General features: G+C 46.4%; 1 protein-coding gene across 8 annotated transcripts; it reads left to right on the top strand.

Moving 5' to 3' along the window:
• The first annotated feature begins 1321 nt into the window (after positions 1-1321).
• On the top strand, positions 1322-16376 carry USP11 (ubiquitin specific peptidase 11). 8 transcript variants are annotated; one of them, XM_070462098.1, is made up of 21 exons: positions 1322-1516; positions 8055-8164; positions 8339-8469; positions 8808-8925; positions 9065-9216; positions 9335-9396; positions 9517-9616; positions 9976-10149; positions 10239-10397; positions 10790-11014; positions 11155-11238; positions 11357-11451; positions 12215-12421; positions 13079-13131; positions 13345-13605; positions 13681-13751; positions 14090-14202; positions 15150-15299; positions 15405-15576; positions 15693-15781; positions 15858-15946. In XM_070462098.1, the coding sequence occupies exons 1-20, from the start codon at positions 1365-1367 to the stop codon at positions 15762-15764; spliced, it is 2661 nt and encodes an 886-aa protein (XP_070318199.1). In that variant the 5' UTR covers positions 1322-1364; the 3' UTR covers positions 15765-15781; positions 15858-15946. The 8 variants fall into 8 exon arrangements, with proteins under 8 accessions (XP_070318199.1, XP_070318194.1, XP_070318197.1 ...); XM_070462093.1 differs by having other exon boundaries at positions 1324-1516; positions 15405-15520; positions 15858-16376; XM_070462096.1 differs by having other exon boundaries at positions 1325-1516; positions 9065-9210; positions 13345-13590; positions 15405-15520; positions 15858-16376.
• Positions 16377-19702: the final 3326 nt, after the last annotated feature.

The raw sequence follows: 19702 nt of genomic DNA, 5'->3' as shown, positions 1-19702 counted from the left end.
AGACCCAGAATCATGAGCCTGTCTTAGGGAGTTTGTGCAATGGTTAGGTGGGGATAGCCAATAGGCAGGTCGATATAAGGGAGCCAAAGAAGGAAATTTTAGTTACCACCAACATAAGGAGGGCTAGGAGCCCCAGCAGAGAAAATGTAGACATAGCCTAGAGCAGCAGTTCTCAGCAGATAATGTCCCCCACCCACAGAGGAAGTTTTGCAACTAGGAGATGCTCCTGGAATCTAGCAGGTAGTGGCCAGCAATGCAGCTAAACATCCTACAATGCTTCCTATAACAAATGTCAATAGTGCCTAAGCTGAAAAAACCCTGATGCAGTTGACTGGTTCTCAAACTTTTGGTCTCAGAATTCCTTCCTATTCTTAAGGCTATCCAAAGAGCTTTTGCTTACGTCATGCAGTCTCTGGAAAATTCCACGGCACACGCAATAGAAAATGACCATGAAAGAGTCTTGTCGTGAATAGTTTTGACTTTGTGAACCCTGAAAGGGTCTCCTGAACGGGTAGAAAGCCAAAAAGGACCCTAGTTTGAAAATCTCTGGCGTGGAATTTAAAGGTGGCACCTCTGGAACTGGAATTCCTGAGTTCAACCACAACTCCACTACTTACTAGTGGGGCGAGGTGAATTAACGTTTCTGGTCCTCAACATCCCCATTGTTTCCCATAGGCAAGCTGCTGCCTAAGACTATTTATGTGCAATAAAACACCGAAACAGTGCCAACTATTATTATCAGTGCTGTAACTCCAATAAATATACCTGGCCTGGGGCTGATTTGCCTTCCACACGTTTGTTAAGAGGATAAATCTAGTTCACGCAAGGAAGAGGCCTGCAGGCCGGGGTAGCGCCCTGGAAGTGATGCCTTCTTTTGCATTAGTTTCTGATAGAGAAGGGTAGTGCAATGAAGGAAGGGCATCCTGATCAGGCTTGCAAAAAGGCCGCTCCCAGGATACAGGCCCGCAGTCCTCAGCAAAGCATGGGACCGAAAGGTCCTGGAAGTTTCCCCTGAGCACGCCCCAGTATGTCCTTTTCCGCCTCGGGGACCACTACCTAGACGTTCCGCACAATCGTTTGTCCTGACTCAACATGGCGTTAGAATCCCACAAAACACCTTGGTCCTTAGTTCCCAACTGGAGGATTTACCCCGCCTATTGGTGGCGGAAATCACCGCCCGCGTGCCTATGCCTGCCCAGCCCTTCGACGAGTCCCATCGCTGGGGGTCCCTTTTCAAGATGGCAGTAGCCCCCTGGCTGTATGGGGGGCTCTGCTTCCGTTTCCGGGACCAAAATCCGGAAGTGGCCATTTAGGGGCCCTTCCTATTCCCAGCTGCGGTGGCCGCTAGGGGAGGGCAAGCGGCTATGGCAGAGGCCGCAGCGAGTCCCGCGGATACTGCTGCGATCGACGACCAAGAGCCACAGCGCGAAGCGGTGCCGGACCTGGAGAGCCAGCGGCGCCAGATCGAGAATGGCGAGAATGGGCGAGGGCGTCCGCTGCAGGTTGGCGAAAGCTGGTAAGGCAGAGCTGCAAGCGGAGCCTCGGCTTGGGGGGACGGTGGGGGACGAGACGGCGGAGGTCCACGTGAGAGCCGCCCTGGGGAGGAGGAATGGCCTCTGTGACTGGGAACGAGAGGGGCGGGGAAGTGCCTAGTCTGGGAAAGAGGTGGAGCCTGTGCGGTGCAGCCTGCTGCCTGATAGCGCGGCGCGATTTGGCGCGGAGGCAGGGGGCGGGTCACGAGAAGGGAAGGCCGGGGCGGCGGGGCCAGGCCAGCGAGGTGGGGAACTTGGGAAGGAGGGGATCTCAGCAACAGAGCTGGGGAGCGTGGTCTGCACGGCGTTCCGAAGCATCTGGGAGCGGGCCGTGACTGCTGCGCGGCACCTGAGAACTAAGTCAATGCCGGTAACGTCAGGCCGAAGAGCGGTTTGGGAGCTGAAGGCGGAGCGGGTGGGGGAAGAGGGAGGGAGTCAGACCCTTCGTGGTGGAGAGAGCTGGAGTCTGGGAACGAGGCTTGTGACGAGGCCGAGGGGTGTGTCCTGAGGCTGTGAAGAGACTGCAGAGGGGAGGTGGTGCCCGTGAAGCAGAAAATGGCGCCTGCGAGTGAGCAAAGCTTGTGAAGCGGCGAGGTTTTTGTTTCTGGCCAAGCTCATCTTCCCAGGACGGGAAAAAGTGCAGGTGATTGGCACGGGAGGGGCCTTCGATGTTACGTTTGTTTTCTGTTTTAGTAGTGGTTTGTTTTGTAATCAAGAAAAAACAGCTATTTTTAAAATATCAATGCGTATCTTGATAAATCGACTTGTTTAATTGATTTCTTTGCTAACCGTTGCTCGAAATGTACTGTTCCTGGGTTCATTTTATTTCTCGCCGAGTTGCATCTCGTTTTTTAAGTTGTGAAATACGTAAGACCTGCAAAGGTAATATGAAACGTTTACGTTGGCCAGGTTGATGGATATTTTATAAAAAATAAACGATCTGTACTCTTCAAAAATTTCAAGGTCGGGAAGAACTGTTCCACATTGAAGAAATTAACGGGACTTAACGAATGCATAACGAAATGCAATGTGTGATCCTAGATTGGATCCCGGAGCAGAAAAATTATTTAAAAATCTTTTCTTTTTCACCTCATAAAGTGAATTTTCTCTTTTACTGTAAAAGATATGAATGGGGAAAATGATAAAATGTTTACCAAAGTCTGTAGACTAGATGTTAGTACTGTTAATTTCTTGGTTTTGATCATTGTAATTGTGAAAGATAATATCTTTGTTTTTAGGAAATTCATTTAGGGTTAAAGAACCGAAATATTTAAGGTTAAAGATCTATTGTGTAAGCAAGCTTACTCTGAAATGGTTGAAAGAATAGCATATATAAAGACGTATTTAAAGAAATAATGACCGAGTGAGTAAAAATTTAAATTTGGAGAATCTTGAATGAAGGGCACGCAGAGATTCTTTGTATTATTTTTACGACTTTTCTGAGTCTATTTCTAAGTTTAAAATTTAAAGAATAATACAAAATTTGTGAATTAACCACCTAGGTTAAGATTCAAACTGTTACCTTAAATTCTGTGCCGCTTCCAGATGAAAATTCCCCTCCCTGCCACAGGAAATTATTACCCTGAATTTTTAATTTCGTTATCAGTTTCCCACCATTGTATGCATCCCTAAAGAGTATTTGTGGTCTAAGCTTTCTTTTTATGGGAGGATATGTGTGAAATCAGACTGGCTGCGTATCAAGTGCCCTGTGCATCACATCAGGTGGGTACTCAGTATCTATATGACGTCATTGGTGACGTTAGCCTTGATCACTTGGTGAATCTATTTGCTGGGTTTCTCCACTGTAATAGTGCTATTTTCCTGTTTCTATACACAGTGATTCTTTTAAAAAATAATTTTATATCCATCCTTTCCTCAGAATGTTCCAACAGTCTTTGCAGTGTAAATGCTAAAATTCTTACAGTGAATTGCAGGGCTTTACAGTTTCCAGGCTGGTGTCTGGCTCTGATCGTTTCTCCCATCTTTCTTCAGATTACCCTCCCCCCCTCATTTTCTCCATCCGGCTATATTGGACTCGGCAGTTCCTCCATCGCCGCAAGCAAGCACTCACCTGAAAGCCTTTAGGATAGGAGTGAGGTTTGCTCCTTTTAGAGGTCTTTAATCTCAGTACTAGCGAAATACATATTCCTGTTACTGGAGAGACAAGTTGAGATTCCCCCAATCGGAAATATGAAACCAGTTTATTTTACTATTGCACTATAGCTCTCCAGCAAGGTAAAGCCTCAGTCCATCTTGAGAGTAAACAACAATAACAGAAATATTGCTATAGCCCATTTGGAGGTGTTCAGAAGGGCTTGCAGGCTTTGGTTCCTGCCCCATCTTACCTTTACAGCCTTGTGACAATAGCCTTTAAAAGTATCCCACCCATACCAGGTTTCCCCTTGGTGTGTTGAAAATGTTTTGGAAGTAGATAGAGGTTGTGGTTGCACAACACTGAATGTATTAAATGCCACTAAATCGTTAATTTTTAAATGGTTAATTTTATGTTATATGAGTAATAAAATTATGTGTCAATAAAAAATTATCCCATCAATGTTGGTTAAGCATTGAAGCCAGTTTAATTTGCTGTCTGTTTTATAGGGGGTCACTGGAGTGATCAGGAATTTTGTGTTCATAAAGCATTTCAAAGTCTCGGACCTACCCCAAATCATATACCTAAATATACACGTTAATATTTGCACTTTCTAGCTTTTGTCAACTGGCAGATCTGGGTGAGGGCATTTATTTGGCTATCTAAACTGATTAATTTCTGGGAGAAGCTTAAATTTTAAAATTCAAATCAATGATATGTATTTTGGCAAATTTTCAAGGTGAACCATCTGAAGTTGTATCTGGGGGTAGCTGAAGGAGCCTCTGGTTGTTTGCAGGGTGTAGATAGTTTCCTAACAAGAGGTAAATAAGCATGAGCCTGTCTTTGTTCAGATCAAGGAAGGTGGGTACCTGGATGCAGTGTTGCAGAATCGATTGTGATGTGTGAAGGGAAAACAATTTCTCACTGGAAGTTAAGAGACTAGACAGTGGCCAAGGCATATTTATCCTGTGTGACAGCTATAGCAGCAATTGACAACCAAATGTGTGAAAATTTCAGTCAGTTTAGTTCTAGGGTCTTCATTAAAGGTTAGTGCTGTGCAGACTTCTCCTAAAGCTGTTACACAGGATAATTATGCCTTGGTCACTGGATCTAATGAAAGAGTGAAATAAATAATAGGCCTCTGACAATTCCCCTGTAATTGAGTCAGCACCCCTAGTATCTGCTCAGATTTTTTATGAACCAAAAAGGGAAAGGGGGTTGTGAGTCTAGAATTCTAGAGGGGGAGATCTTTTGGTAGAAAGTTATTGTACTAGTCTTTGTTGCTTGAACACGAGTATGCTGTTTAGCTTCAAAAGTATGCACTTATTGAAAGGTTTTTATATTAGTATATCTAATTATATATAATTAACCATAACTAAGCTAGGAAGATAAACTTTCTTTTTGGTTTGTCATTTTTAAAAATTTTGAAAAGTTTGAAAAAAATCAAAGAGCTTTTCTAAAATATTTAAGTTAATTAAAATTGGGGGAATTTTAGGTAAACCTAATGCATTCCTTTTGTAGGGTGAAGGAGTAGATCTTTGTGGTATCTCCCAGAGATAGTTTAGGCAGAAAAGAACATTTGAACAATGTTGCTATTTTTACTTTGGCCTGAATTTGAGAAAGACAAAGCAAGAATAGTTTATTGTTTTATATTTATTTCTGTATTTTTGGCTGCATCAGATCTTAGTTGCAGCGTGTGTACTCAGTAGCCTTGCGGCATGTGGGATCTTACAGGGATCGAACCCCCATCCCCTGCATGGTAAGGCAGGTCTCAACCACTGACCAGCAAGGGGATCCCAAGAATAGGTGTGTTTTTTTTAAAACAAGATATAAATCGAAGTGAAGACAGGAAATATTTATAGTCAACCTTGTAAAACATAGTGATAAATAGCAATATTTATTAGGAGCTTAACTTTTCTTAAAAGCAAGAATTCTTTTTAAAAAGTGAGCTAAGAGAGGTCAAAAGGCACCAAGAGTTAACAGTAATTTGGTGACAGAAAAGGAGCTTCCAGTCTGGGCATAAGTTAACGTACTTATTTTCTAGGAAAAAAACCCAATTCTAATTTTCCTCCTTTGGTACATTATTCATGTAACAATTTACAGAAAGGACTTATTTATATCCATTTTTATTTATGCATTTAGGCTTATACAGATAAATAAGTTAATTTAGAACAGTGTAATAGTACATTTATATCTGAATAAGCTAACAACCTTTTAATAAAATGAGTAGGAAATCATATCTTAGTTTATATCCATATTTCTGTTTCTCCATAATTATTATACCTGGTAATGTAATGATTAACCAAAATAACTGATATTTTCCCCAGACACAAGAAATATAGAGGACAGACAATATTTTTTAGTAATTTTTTTCCATAAGTGCAAGTTTCATATCACTTTAACAAATTGGAGGAAACAGAAACATAAGTGACTTTAACAAGATCCGTCTTATTTCTGTATATTAGCAATAAGAAATTAGAAAGTTAAAATTTTAGAGATACATTTATAGTAGCAACCAAAAAAAAAAAAACCATGAGCATGTAGGAGTAAATGTTATGATGTGTGTCCTTTTCCATTAGACAGTGACAACTCTATATGTCATGACTGTCACCTGAGCTGACAGATTATGAGCCATCCCAATTCAGAAATGTTAAAAAAAAATAAAGTGTCTTTGAATTGAAAAAAACATGGTAGTAATATTTTGTGAAAATTTATGTAAAGCTTCAGTCTTTTATGAAGGCTTCAGAAATTCATGTTGTAGCCAGGTGTGGAGGTTTTGTTTACCACTCTAAAAAGTTATTTTAATGTTAATTTTTCTTTAAAATCTGCTTTAAAAAGACCTGTTAAGCTGTGCCTTCTTTTGTGTCAAAGTTCCCATTAACAAGAAACTAGCTTTACTGAGTAAATTCACCTCATAGACCATCCATGGAGGCAGTTAAAACCTTGAAGGTGCAAGTGGTAAAGGGTAAGGTCCGTGACCTAGATGAGGGTCTGTGGCATGAACCACTGGGACAGGGAGGGTGTGTGTGTGTCCCTGGCCTGAGTGAAGTGCGGGATCTGTGGGGGTCACTGCAACCCCCCCCCCCCAAATAAATAAAACAGGCCACAGAAAAGTTTGCCTATTTTGGGTGACATTCCAGGTTAACAAAGAAAAGTGCCATTTTAAAGAATCCAATGTGGGTGGAGAGGGAGGTGGGAGGGGGGATCGGGATGGGGAATACATGTAAATCCATGGCTGATTCATGTCAATGTATGGCAAAAACCGCTACAATATTGTAAAGTAATTAGCCTCCAACTAAGAAAAATAAATGGAAAAAAAATAAAGAATCCAATGTATAGAGTTAAATAGCTAGAAAACTGTTACTATTTTTCATCCATTTTGTAACTTTTTAAAAAGTTTTTATTTGAGGCTGTTAAATACTTTGGATAGCCTTCTATGTATCAAAAATTGCATAGCAGGAACTTCCCTGGCAATCAGGTGGTTAAGACTGTCAGCTTCCACTGCAGGGGGTCATGATTTGATCCCTGGATGGGAACTAAGATCATGCTGTGGGGCATGCCCCCTGCCAAAAAAAATCGTTAGCAACGAGGTGGGGGGAGGGGTGGGAGCTGGAGGGTGGGGATGGGGCATGAGGATTATGTGTACCTGAACTTTTTTGTCTAAGCCCTAGGATTGGAATGATAACAGCTAATGTTTATTTAGCACTTTCTATATATCAGGTATTCTGCAGATTTGAGAATTTGTCATGGCATTCTACAAAGGCAGATTTCAGCAGTCCTAAATGTTTATCCTAGTAGGCATATAGAAGTGTCTCCTTTAAAAGAGGGCAAGTCAAACTGTACTTAAAGATGGTTCAGATGGTAAATTTTATGTTACATGTTTTTCACAGTTTTACACAGAGTAAGCTAGTCACCATACGCTTAGAAATTTATTATAATATCAAAATAAATCCTAAAGACAAAAAAATTATTTTAAAGGTCACAGTGTGCAGTTTTTGAAGGAGAACTTTGTGATTCTTTTAGCATTAAAAATTTTTTTTATTTCTGAGTGGATTTTCCATATTTAATAATCCATTTCTCAGCTGAAGAGTTTTGTATCCTGTACAAACATTGCACATTCAAAAAAATGGCTGAAGTCTTATAACATTAGCTACAAATAACAATTATTTTGAATCTAATTTGATTGTGTTACCCCACAGACTAATACAAGCAAATTATCATTTATTATATAATAAAACCTCATGTTTTCTGGCATCATGGGTATGAGTTTGGTTTTGGTTGTTTTATTTTTTAGCTCTGTGTTAGTTTCAGATGTTCATGAAACTTATCCTTTTGGTAACGTGTGGCTATGTTTAGTCCAATAACCATGGGATGTGGTACCACTCACCGCCAGATAACTGTGTAACACCCCTGTCACCTGTCTGGTCCAGGTTCCTCGTGGGGCAGCACTGGTACAAGCAGTGGGAGGTGTACGTGCAGGGAGGAGATCAGGACTCCAGCACCTTTCCTGGCTGCATCAACAATGCTGAACTTTTTGAAGGTACCAGGCTTCTGCCTCCCCATGTCAGCCGAGCCCTGGACTTCTTGTCATCTCTGTCCCAACAAATGATCATGAGCCCCTTCTCTGTGCTAGGTCATTGGTGAGATGGCCAGACTGACTCATCACTTTCCTTCCCTGATTGTTCCTCTGCCACCTCCCCCCGCCCTCCTGCAGACCAGGTAAACTGGCGCCTCAAGAAGGAATTGGTGGAAGGTGAGGACTATGTGCTGCTCCCAGCGGCTGCTTGGCATTACCTGGTCAACTGGTATGGTCTAGAGCATGGCCAGCCTCCCATTGAACGCAAGGTATAGTGGGTGGCGCGGGTGCTGTGGGGTGGGGTTTGGCTTCTGGTGGGGGGAAGCATAGGAAGAAGGCCTTAAAGGTCCAGGATGGGTCCAGACCTGTGTATTCATGTCCACTGTATCCATACACCTGGCTCTGCCCTTCTTAGGTCATTAGATGGTATCATGCTGTGCCCCCTGCGTTTGCTTGCCTGTGTGTGCTCACCTCACACAGCTTCATACATATGTCTGTGCCATGTGTGTCTGTGGATGCTCCATCCTCTGATTGCAGAGGTCGTCACCCTGTGTCGGTGTGTGCACACGGTGGGTATGCCATTGTGTGTACCCTTCCCTCCTTGCAGGTTGTGGAACTGCCCAGCATCCACAAGGTTGAAGTGTACCCAGTAGAACTGGTGCTCGTCCAGCACAGTGATATGGACACACCTCACACAGCTCAATTCAGCCAGACAGATTCTGTTGGTGAGCCTGAGGGTCATGGGATGGATTGGCATTCCCGGCAACAGTCACGGTTCAGTGACCTAAGGAGTCTGCAGTCAAGAAGCGGGGGATCCTTCAGGGTGCCAGGAAGACCTTGAACGTGCACCATCCCCCTCCACAGACCTAGTTTTGCAAACCGCTCGAGAGCAGTTTCTGGTGAGCCCGCAGGAAGAGACACGGCTGTGGATCAGGAACGCGGAGGGCTCTTTTGAGAGGTTGTGCAACACCCGCGTCACAGTGCTTGACGCCTCTCTCAAGACTGGACAGGTGAAGGTGGGGAGGACGTGTTTGCCCACAGGCCATGCTCAGATTCCAGAGAAGTGAGAGCTTGGTACCCGTGGGCCCTCCATGAATGCCTTCCCTGTTTTTCACTCCTCTTCTTCCAACCCAGCTGGTTGTCATGGAGACCCGAAACAAGGATGGCACTTGGCCCAGTGTGCAGCCACATGTCACGTGAGCCTTTGGGGTTTCCGGTCCAGAGTGGGGTCCCACAGTCAGCAGACTAAGCCCATGAGCACATTCTCCCTGGGCATGGTAGTTCCTCAGCTGATAAAAATTTCTCATCCATCTCAGGAGCAGCACATTGGAGGAGGAAGAGGATTTCCAGGGCCAGCCAGGCATCTGTGGTCTTACCAATCTGGGCAACACATGTTTCATGAACTCGGCCCTGCAGGTTGGACCATGAGGTCTAGGTTTGGTGCAGCATGGGGGTGGATTTGCAAATTGGAAATGGAGGACAGAGTCGGAGGCACTGCAGGGCAAGGGGTCAGTTTGGAAGCTAGGTCCCCACAGTCTGGCTTGATGTGCCCATGTTTCTTTCTGAAATATTTGTGCCTTTCCTCTCCACTTGCTCCCTGCTTTCCCTAGTCTCCTCTCCTTTGTCACCACATTCTTCTTTCTCCTGAAATGCTGATCTCTCCTCCTCTGCCCGTTCCTTTCTTTCCCATTCATCCTCCTCCCCCTTCCTTTCATCCATCCCCACTTTGGTTACCTCTTTTTCCCCTTCACTCACCTGGCTCCTGCCTCCTGCAGTGCCTCAGTAACGTGCCGCAGCTCACCGAGTACTTCCTCAAAAACCAATATGTGGAGGAGCTCAACTTCTGCAACCCACTGGGCATGAAGGGGGAGATTGCACAGGCCTATGCAGACCTGGTGAAACAGGCGTGGTCTGGCCACCACCGCTCCATCGTGCCCCAGATGTTCAAGGTATGGCTCATCCCTGGCTAGCCCCTCTCTGCCCCCCAACCCCCATGCATCGCCTCCCTCATGCCTAGATGTCCCGTCCATCTCCTCAGACCAAGGTCGGCCACTTTGCGTCCCAGTTTCTGGGCTACCAGCAGCATGACTCACAGGAACTGCTGTCGTTCCTCCTGGATGGGCTACACGAGGACCTCAATCGCGTCAAGAAGAAGGAATATGTGGAGCTGTGTGACGCTGCTGGGAGGCCAGATCAGGTGGGTGCTTCCGGAAGACCTGCATCATGAGAGCCTTGTTAAAGCCACTAGGACCTCTGCCACAGGGATTTTCTGTCCTCCCTGGGGTACCCTCACCACTCCCCATTTTTGGTTAAGCTCATCTTCCCTGACCTCAGTCCCATCCTTGTCTTCAGCACATCTCCACATCTGCTCCCACACCCAGTGAGAGTTAACTCCCACCCAGTCTCCTTCCCCAAGTAACCCCCAGCCCTGACAGTGAACAACACAGTCTCCAGGTGGCCCTCACTATAACTCTGTCTCTGGACTTTACCAGTGGCCTTAACCTTTACTCCCATGTGCATCCCGCCTGCAAACCATGGTTTTCCCCAGCCCCCAGCAAGCCTTACCACCCAGCACAACACTGTCAACAGGAGGTTGCTCAGGAAGCCTGGCAGAACCACAAACGGCGGAATGATTCTGTGATCGTGGACACTTTCCATGGCCTCTTCAAGTCCACATTGGTGTGCCCTAATTGTGGCAATGTGTCTGTGACCTTCGACCCCTTCTGCTACCTCAGTGTCCCACTGCCTGTGAGCCATAAGAGGGTCATGGAGGTCTTCTTTGTCTCCATGGACCCCCGCCGCAAGCCGGAGCAGGTATGAGGAGAATGAGGACGGGGGTGTAATGAGGGACCTGTACTCAGAATTGGTTTGATTACTCAGCCATACGTCAGGGTTTCTTGCACTAACTCACTACACATTCTTCTGCTGTTCTGTGGTTACCGTTTCTCCCTCAGCACCGGCTCGTGGTCCCCAAGAAAGGCAAGATCTCGGATCTGTGTGTGGCTCTGGCCAAACACACTGGCATCTCGCCAGAAAGGGTGAGGCTCTGCAGACGGAAGGAAGATGGGATACAGGGGCAAGGAGACCAAGGGAGGCAGAAAGGCCTGTGGGAGACCTTGCAGACTGATCGGTCCCCTCTCCGTAACCCATTCCCAGATGATGGTGGCTGATGTCTTCAGTCACCGCTTCTACAAGATCTACCAGCTGGAGGAGTCCCTGAGCAGCATCTTAGACCGAGATGATATCTTCATGTGAGTCAGAAGACCAGGGGACATGGGGGTTTCTTAGGAACCTCCTTTGTTAACCACCTTCCCTCTCCCTTCCTCAGCCTGATTAACAGGGCACCAGCCTTCTCAGGGCTTCGGCCATGTACCTTAGCAGGGCAGGCTGCTAGGGGCTGTCAGTGAGTGGGGTGAAATCCTTATGCAGGCTGTCCTTGGGTGTTTTCTTCCTTATTATGTAAGGAAGGCTCCTCCTTATTCACCTTGCAGGCCACAAAAACCAAATGATTTTAAGATAAGGAATGCTAAGCTGCTTTCTGAACATAAAAGCATTCAGAACAATTTTGGGACTTCCCTGGCAGTTAGGACTCTGTGCTTCCACTGCAGGGAGCATGGGTTCTATCCCTGATCAGGGAACTAAGGTCCCACATGCGATGTGGTTTGTGGCCAAAAAGAAAAAAGATGTTTGAAATGTTTGGGTAACTGAAATAGAAGGTGCTTTATGAGTAGAAAAGTTCTTTGTAACCAAGCAGTTTTCAAAAAAAAAAAATTTTTAGATTCTTGTGTCATGAAAATTTTGTTGTCAACTCCCTCAGTGCTCTAATAACACCAAAAGACTTTATCTGACATCACATAAACAAGGTGCTGTGTAAATGATCCAAAACCCTGGGTGACTCTTTGGACCCTTTTAAAAATACTTTCAGGCTGTGAGTGGCTGGAGCAACCAGGGCAGAGTCCTTGAATCCCTCTTGGGTATCTTTATCAGACGGGACCTGATGTTCATCTCCCACAGATATGAGGTGTCGGGCAGGACTGCTGTTGGTGAGAACTCCAGAGAGGATGTTGTGCTTCCTATCTACCTGCGGGAGCGCACCCCAGCACGGGACTATGACAGTTCCTATTACGGCTTGATGCTCTTTGGGCACCCGCTCCTGGTGTCGGTGCCCCGGGACCGGCTCTCGTGGGACTCCCTGTATCACATCCTGCTGTACCGCCTCTCGTGAGTCTGCACTTCTGGGTCAGGTGGGGAGGTGGGGTCAGAACTCAGAGCTGAGTGTCTAACCGCTTGGTTGCCACCTCCCATCCAGCTCCCGAAGACAGTTCAAACTTAACATGGCCAGAGAGTAACTTGTAGGTTTTTCTCTTCCTCTGAATTTCTCACTTCGCCACCACCTCGCCTAGGTGCTGGGGATATAGGAGTGAACACGGCAGATAACGTCATCTTGTACTTAATTGTCTTCCTAGGAGAGTCTTGGTTATTTGTGTTTCGATCGATTTTTATTGTGCTTAAAACCCAGAATCCCTCCAGGCAAACAGCAGTGCACTATCTGGCTTCACATCTCCCTCACGTGGCACTTATGCATGCTCCTCAGAGGCCTTCTCTGATGGCAATGTGCAGTTGATCATGTATCTGTATAACAGTGGCTTATCATACTTAAGATCCATACTCCTTAACTGTGGCCCACAAGATCCTCCATTGTCAGGCCATCTCTTCCCATGTTCCTGTGGCATCTCCTGAGACCTTCTGGTTCCTCCTCTACAACTGTGTGTGGGGGGGTTGACCCATGGCTTCCCATCATAAGCAAAGTAGACTTCTGGGCTGTGTCCTTCCCGCCCTTGGGCCCCTCCTTGAGAGTCTCCTCTGCTCTGTTGGCAGACGCTATGTGACCAGACCCAGCTCAGATGATGAGGATGATGGGGATGAGAAAGGTGAGGAAGAGGAAGGAAAGAGAATCTGCAAGGATGAGGGTCTGTACATGGATCCTCAAGGGTGAGGGTCTCCCATGGCCTGAGGGAGGGTCAGTGGGTCAGCGGTGGGTCTGGGGTGGGTCTGACACACACAGGATCCACATGGATATGCATTGCTGCTCAGACCACTAGGGTTCACACATTCCCACCTCTGACATCCTTCCTGCATCCTAGCAGACCTGGAGGATAAGGATAGCCTCCCTAAGCCTGGACATGTGACTGAGGGCAGCTCCCAAGACCCTGGGCTGGAGCAGGCTGGGCCCAGCTCCGGAGTCGTGAGCGGAAGTCGGGCCCCTGTGGACAACTCTCCTGGGCCATCTCACTGGCCCCAGAGGGCACGGCGCAAGCACCTCTTCACCCTGCAGACAGTGAATTCCAATGGGACCAGTGACCGCTCGACCTTCAACGAGGATACCTATGGTGTCTCCTTCAGCTGTGAGCCAGGATTGGGGAGGCGGGAGGGGGTTTTCCTTGGCAGCAGGACCCATGACCACCTCCCCTCACCCCTAGCCCAGCCATACATTGCCATCGACTGGGAACCAGAGATGAAGAAGCGTTACTATGACGAGGTGGAGGCTGAGGTAAAGGAGATCTCGGGGATGGCAGGGAGGGGGGTGCACTTTCAGTTGGCGCCACATACACCCTCTCCTACTTCAGCTGAGCCGTGATCACAGAGCTCCCAGGGCCTCAGATTCTTAACTTCAAAGTCCTTGCCCTTAACCGCTTGGCGTGCATCTTCCACCCCCACTCCTTTTTATCCCCCAAGGGAATGGCTGCTCACTCCAGTGTTCTTGCCTGAAGAATTCCAGGGACAGAGGAGCCTGGCAGGCTACAGTCCATGGGGTCACAAAGAATCCAACACAACTGAGTGACTTTCACTTGTCATCCTCATACCTGGCCATCCATTCCCCCAACCTAGGGCTATGTGAAGCATGACTGTGTCGGATACGTGCTGAAGAAGGCACCAGTGCGTCTGCAGGAATGCATTGAGCTCTTCACCACCGTTGAGACCCTGGAGAAGGAAAACCCCTGGTAAGGGACCAGAATGGGGCCTCTGGGGTGCTATCGGGTGGGACCACCTCCGCCCAGCCCCTGTTAGCACTAAATACACCTCCTTCCCCCACCCGCTCATTCAATCGCCTCCTGCCACTCTGGCCACCAACACCCCAAGCCTATTCCCACCTCAGAGCCTTTGCCCGAGCTGTTCCTTCTCCCAAAATTATCCTTCCTCCAGTTATCTACAGGACTTGACCTCCTTCATTCTGCTCAAGTCTCTCTTTAAATGTCACCTTATCAGAGAGGCCTTCTCTTACTCTTCTGTTAAAAACTGCTCCTCCTCCAGCCATCAGCTCCCTTCATTCCTTCCATGTGCTATTTTTGTCCTAGCCTAGAATTTCTTTCTTGCTCCCTTGATGTCACATCTTAGATTCTTCTTTTACATCGTTTTTTGTCTTTCCTGTTAGAGTGAGCCCCTTGAGAGTGAAAACATTTTAAGTTCACTGTGTGTCTCTTCTCATTGATTATAATGGTGTGGGCTCTGCAGTAGACACTCATTAGATTATTGGAGAATAAACGAAACAGAAAGAACTGAAAAGATAAAACCAATCTCAAAAATAAGAAGAGCATCTCCACGAAGCAGAAAGGAAACAAATATGAAGTAGTACCAAAAATATCGATGGTAGACTGTCAGCAAATACCTGGCGAGTGAGTGAGTAAAATAGAAGAGAGAAAACGAGAGGGACAGAGGCAGGCTCACAAAGATGACTAGGGTCTGCCAGACCAGAATCCAAACAAAAACACATGCCAGTACAAAAATGCATACGTTGGGCAATTGATAAGTATGTGGCAGGGTTTTAACAAGCATGCTAGAGTAACATAGGAGTAGAAGTAGTGTCTCTGGACCAGATGTGGCCCATCAAAGCTGCATGGCAACAAGAGCTCAGAAAGTGTCTGTGTCCTGACCTGGGCTCCATCACTAGGTACTGCCCCACTTGCAAGCAGCACCAGCTGGCCACCAAGAAGCTGGACCTGTGGATGCTGCCGGAGACACTCATCATCCACCTGAAGCGCTTTTCCTACACCAAGTTCTCCCGAGAAAAGCTGGACACCCTTGTGGAGTTTCCTATCCGGTCTGGGGCCTGGGGAGGCTGCCTGGGGACAAGGGTGGGGTAGGGAGGAAGGCAGGGACTGGGGGAAGGGGGCGCCACTGATATTAACCCTTGCCACACCCACAGGGACCTGGACTTCTCTGAGTTTGTAATCAAGCCTCAGAATGACTCAGCCCCAGAGCTGTACAAATATGATCTCATCGCGGTTTCCAACCATTATGGGGGCCTGCGGGATGGACACTGTATGTACCAGGGGCATACTCATGGCGGGGGCGATGGGGTTGGGATACCCCAGTGGGTAAGTAGATGTGTGAACCAGTAGTGAGGTCATTGGTGTCGGAGGAGTGAGAGAGCCAATGTGGACCCGTCTTAGGGGCAGGAGAGTGGGTGAGGACCGCTTGCCCTCTCTTACAGACACAACATTTGCCTGCAACAAGGACAGCGGCCAGTGGCACTACTTCGATGACAGCAGCGTCTCACCTGTGACGGAGAATCAGATTGAGGTGATACCCGTCCTCCTTCCTCCCCTTCTCCCGACACCTTCTTCCCCAACCCACACTGACTCCTGTCTTCTCACAGTCCAAGGCAGCCTATGTCCTCTTCTACCAACGCCAGGATGTGGTACGCCGTCTGCAAACCCAGGCCAGCTCGTCAAAACCCCCAGCATCCTCTGCCTGCGGTGCCCCACCCAAATCGGAGTTCATGGATGTAAACTGAGGGGCCCTGGCCCTGCCACCGGGAAGGAAGCTGTCCCGGCTCTCTTCCTTCCTCCCTGTTCTCTTAACCCAAGTTAGGTGCCCCACGCCAGGTGTCACAGGCTTAGTTGTGGCTACTGTTCTCCTTGCTGCTACGTTGCGCTCTCCCAGGGAAGACGAGGTCGTGTTTCCTTCCAGCAGTGTGTTCCGTGCCCGTGTTTGCCCTTTAGAGCATTAACTTTCCCTTCTATTCTCTATTTATGATTCTCCCCTTCCTCTTGTCCTCAATCTGGGGTGTTCTCAGGGGGTGGGGGTGGGGTACACCTGAACAGAGTGTATTTTCTTATTGAGACCCTGTACCTTGCTCTGTGTATATATAAAAGTGCCAGTGTGTTCCTTGGCATTGTGGGTTTTTTTTTCCACATCATTAACCAAGCACCAGTACTGTGCCTGTGTGCATAGTGAATGCCAGGTGTGTGATGGCTGCTGCTCTTGAGTGCTCATTGAGCACCATCTGTGTGCCAGGTCCTATTCTAAGTGCTTGTGTAGTGCCATCTGTGCGCCAGACAAAATTCTCAGAACCAACTGCATGCCCAGTGTTTTCCAAAGCATTTTGCAAATATTGACTCATCATAATCCTCACAAGAGTCTCATGCAGGAGTTGTCATTGCCAATTTCAGATGGGGAAACAGATGCAGAGGTCAAGTAATTGCTCGAGTTATGTCCAGAGGTCCAGGCACCTCATCACTTACACTGGAGGTAGTAGTCCCCAAAGGGGACATTTGACCTCTGTGGACCCAGGATGGAAATGGTAGTGGACAGGACCTGTGCTCAGCTGCTGTGGGAAAGGTGTGCCTGGAACAGACGGGCATGTGTGGGGGCAAATGGCTGGGTTCTGGATATAAAGGTACTAACCACACCACCTCACAGGCCACCAGTAGTGTCCTCTGAGGAGGGGGTGCATCTGGCCCAAGCCACCCACAGTGACAGGACAGATGGGCTGTGTCTGTGTTGTCCCTATGGTTAGCCTCCCACCATGACCACAGCTTTCCCACCAGGCAGGGTCCCTCTAGCCTCATCCCACAGAAGAGTGAGATGGAGCACCTCCTGCAGAATGGGTGCAGCATTGTGTGAGCATAAGATGCCACCTAAGCACTGCACAGCCCCCGCCTGAGCCCTCCTGTGGGTGCCAGCTCTCACCTCAGAGAAACTGAGCTCCAATGGGGACAACCGTGGGGCAGAATGGACTGGACTAGTGTGCAATAGTATCTAGACGTAGACAAGCACTCCAACCCTTCACACTGAGGAAGGGAATCCTGATCAGGGTGGCTAAGAGATCATTTCCCCCGCCAAGCCTGCTGCCTTTGCACTGGGCCTGTGAAGCCCCCTCTGAGGGGCACTCAGCCCAGCCTTATCACCCACAAACCTCCAGTCATGCTGTGGATACAGGCGAAATGGAGATAGTTGCTGTGAGGAACTCAGCTCAAACTGACTTAAGCAAAAAATAAAAGTGTTGGATCCAGGAACTCATAAGCTGTCATTTAGTCCTCACAACTGAAACTCCAATATTTTGGCCACCTGACTCACTTGAAAAGACCCTGATGCTGGGAAAGATTGAAGGCAGGAGGAGAAGGGGATGACAGAGGATGAGATGGTTGAATGGCATCACTGACTCAATGGACATGAGTTTGAGTAAACTCCGAGAGTTGGTGATGGACAGGGAGGCCTGGCATGCTGCAGTCCATGGGGTTGCAAAGAGTCGGACACGACTGAGTGACTGAACTGACTGAACTGAAGTTCTCAGGAAGACTATATGGTTTAAGCACTATTACCCCATTTTGCAGATGAAACAGGAGTGAAGAGCTGGTTCAAAATAAGTCCTCATTAGCTATGAATAATCAGTCCTAGACAAAAATCCACCTAGAAGGAATTAACTCAAAATAACTTCCCTGGTTTAGCCAAAGACACCTTGAAAAGACAACATGCTTAAGAGTCAGGAGAAATAAGAGACAATACAGTAACACAGAGACACAATAGAATCCTCAGACATCAGTGTAAAACATGCTTATTCTGGTCATGGAAATAGAGATGATTACATGTGAAAAAGAAATTAAAAACCTTTAAAAGTGAAAATGAAAACGAGTGAAAATAGGTTGAGAAAGAACCAAACAGAAGTGATAGATCTGATCTAGATAATAGCAAAACTTAAGAATTATCTTTTATTTTTTGTCTGGCTACTTACTGTGAAACTGATAAACATCTTTTACTATTGTGATTATGTAGCTGTTATTTGCTTAATACCATTGTATTATGGTTGGTCAACAGAAAATAATAGAATTCTATATTACTAAAACTAGCATTTAGTAGAAAAAGTCAATAGATGAGTTTAGCAACACATCAGACCTAGCTGAGGAAGGATTCTGTGAATTGAATACAGTTTAGGGCATACTAAGAAATGCATCTTCTAGAAGATCTAAGTTAGACTAATACTGCATTTTAATAAGGGTATAAAAATAAAAAATATAAAAGGTACACATTTCAAACAAGAAGGAGGGAAATAGATGAATAATCCAAAAGAAGGCCAGAAGAAAGGAATATGGAACATGGTGGATGGGTAGAAAGCACATAGGCAACCATTTGCAAATAGTCTGCTGTGTTTCCTCCAGTTCAAGGGAGGGGAGTAGGAACCAGGCAGCTGCTTTCAGACCACAACTACCACCATCCTAGGGAGAAGGTGGGATGAGGGTGAGTAAGAATGCAAAACTTTCGCATGATTTTGAAAATGACTTTTTCTTGATTGGACACTTGTTCTGTTGCTGTAAACCTGTGACTTTTCCAGAAGTGCTGATACATTGGCTCTGACAATTCAGCTTGCTTGCTTTTTTCTTTTCAAATTTAATTTTAGGTTTTTATTGGGGAACATAAGCTTGGAGCTTCCTAGTCTGCTATGTTGCTGATGTCACTCCCCTTGTGTATTATAAGTGTGTTTCTTAACACACTTAGGAAGCAATGCAGTTGGATCTTTTTCCATAATCTTACATTGTCTGAGTTTTAATTGAGGTGCTTAGATCACTTAGTTAATGTGATTATCGATAAGTTTTAGTATTTCATCTAGCTATCTGATTATTTTTTGAGGGAGATGCTTTCATTTTTTATTTTGTATCATGTATTATTTTACAATGAATTGCATTACTTTTGTAATTGAAAAAAAAATACATAGGAAAACAGTAACAACAGCAAATGTTTGACCTGGATTCTTAGGGCTAGAAATTCATGTTGGGTTCAAGTTTTTGTTGATCACAACTTATTTTTTGGTTTATATGCAAAAACCGTTTCTTGAATGCCTCCTGGTTAGCTGGCACTGCCATTGGCACTTCAATAGGCTTTTCATCCTCATCCTCACAATAGCCCTGTGAGGTAGGAATTGTTCCCGCTTTATACATAGGAGATTATTGCTTGAAATGCTTCTATTTGCCACATGTTTTCATTGGCTAGAGGTTCTTACTGGCTGGTAAGTCATTGGTCAAGAACTCTCACTGGTTCCTAGAGGTTGCTCTAAGATTCAAATACTCAAACTACTAGAATTTTCCCCTGACAGGAGTGGTGGGTTAGATATCAGGATAAGAGTGGAGGAGAGTCTGTGGTCTCTCCCTTTGTAGCACCATTTGAGTTTGCTCTTGTCACTCATGCATGGCAGGGGGACGGGATGGGGGAGAGGAGGGAAAGTGG

Source organism: Odocoileus virginianus, chromosome X, assembly GCF_023699985.2.
Source record: "Odocoileus virginianus isolate 20LAN1187 ecotype Illinois chromosome X, Ovbor_1.2, whole genome shotgun sequence".
Taxonomy (NCBI): domain Eukaryota; kingdom Metazoa; phylum Chordata; class Mammalia; order Artiodactyla; family Cervidae; genus Odocoileus; species Odocoileus virginianus.
The sequence above is the reverse complement of the archived record's forward strand: the minus strand, read 5'-3'. Positions and strand labels throughout refer to the sequence as shown.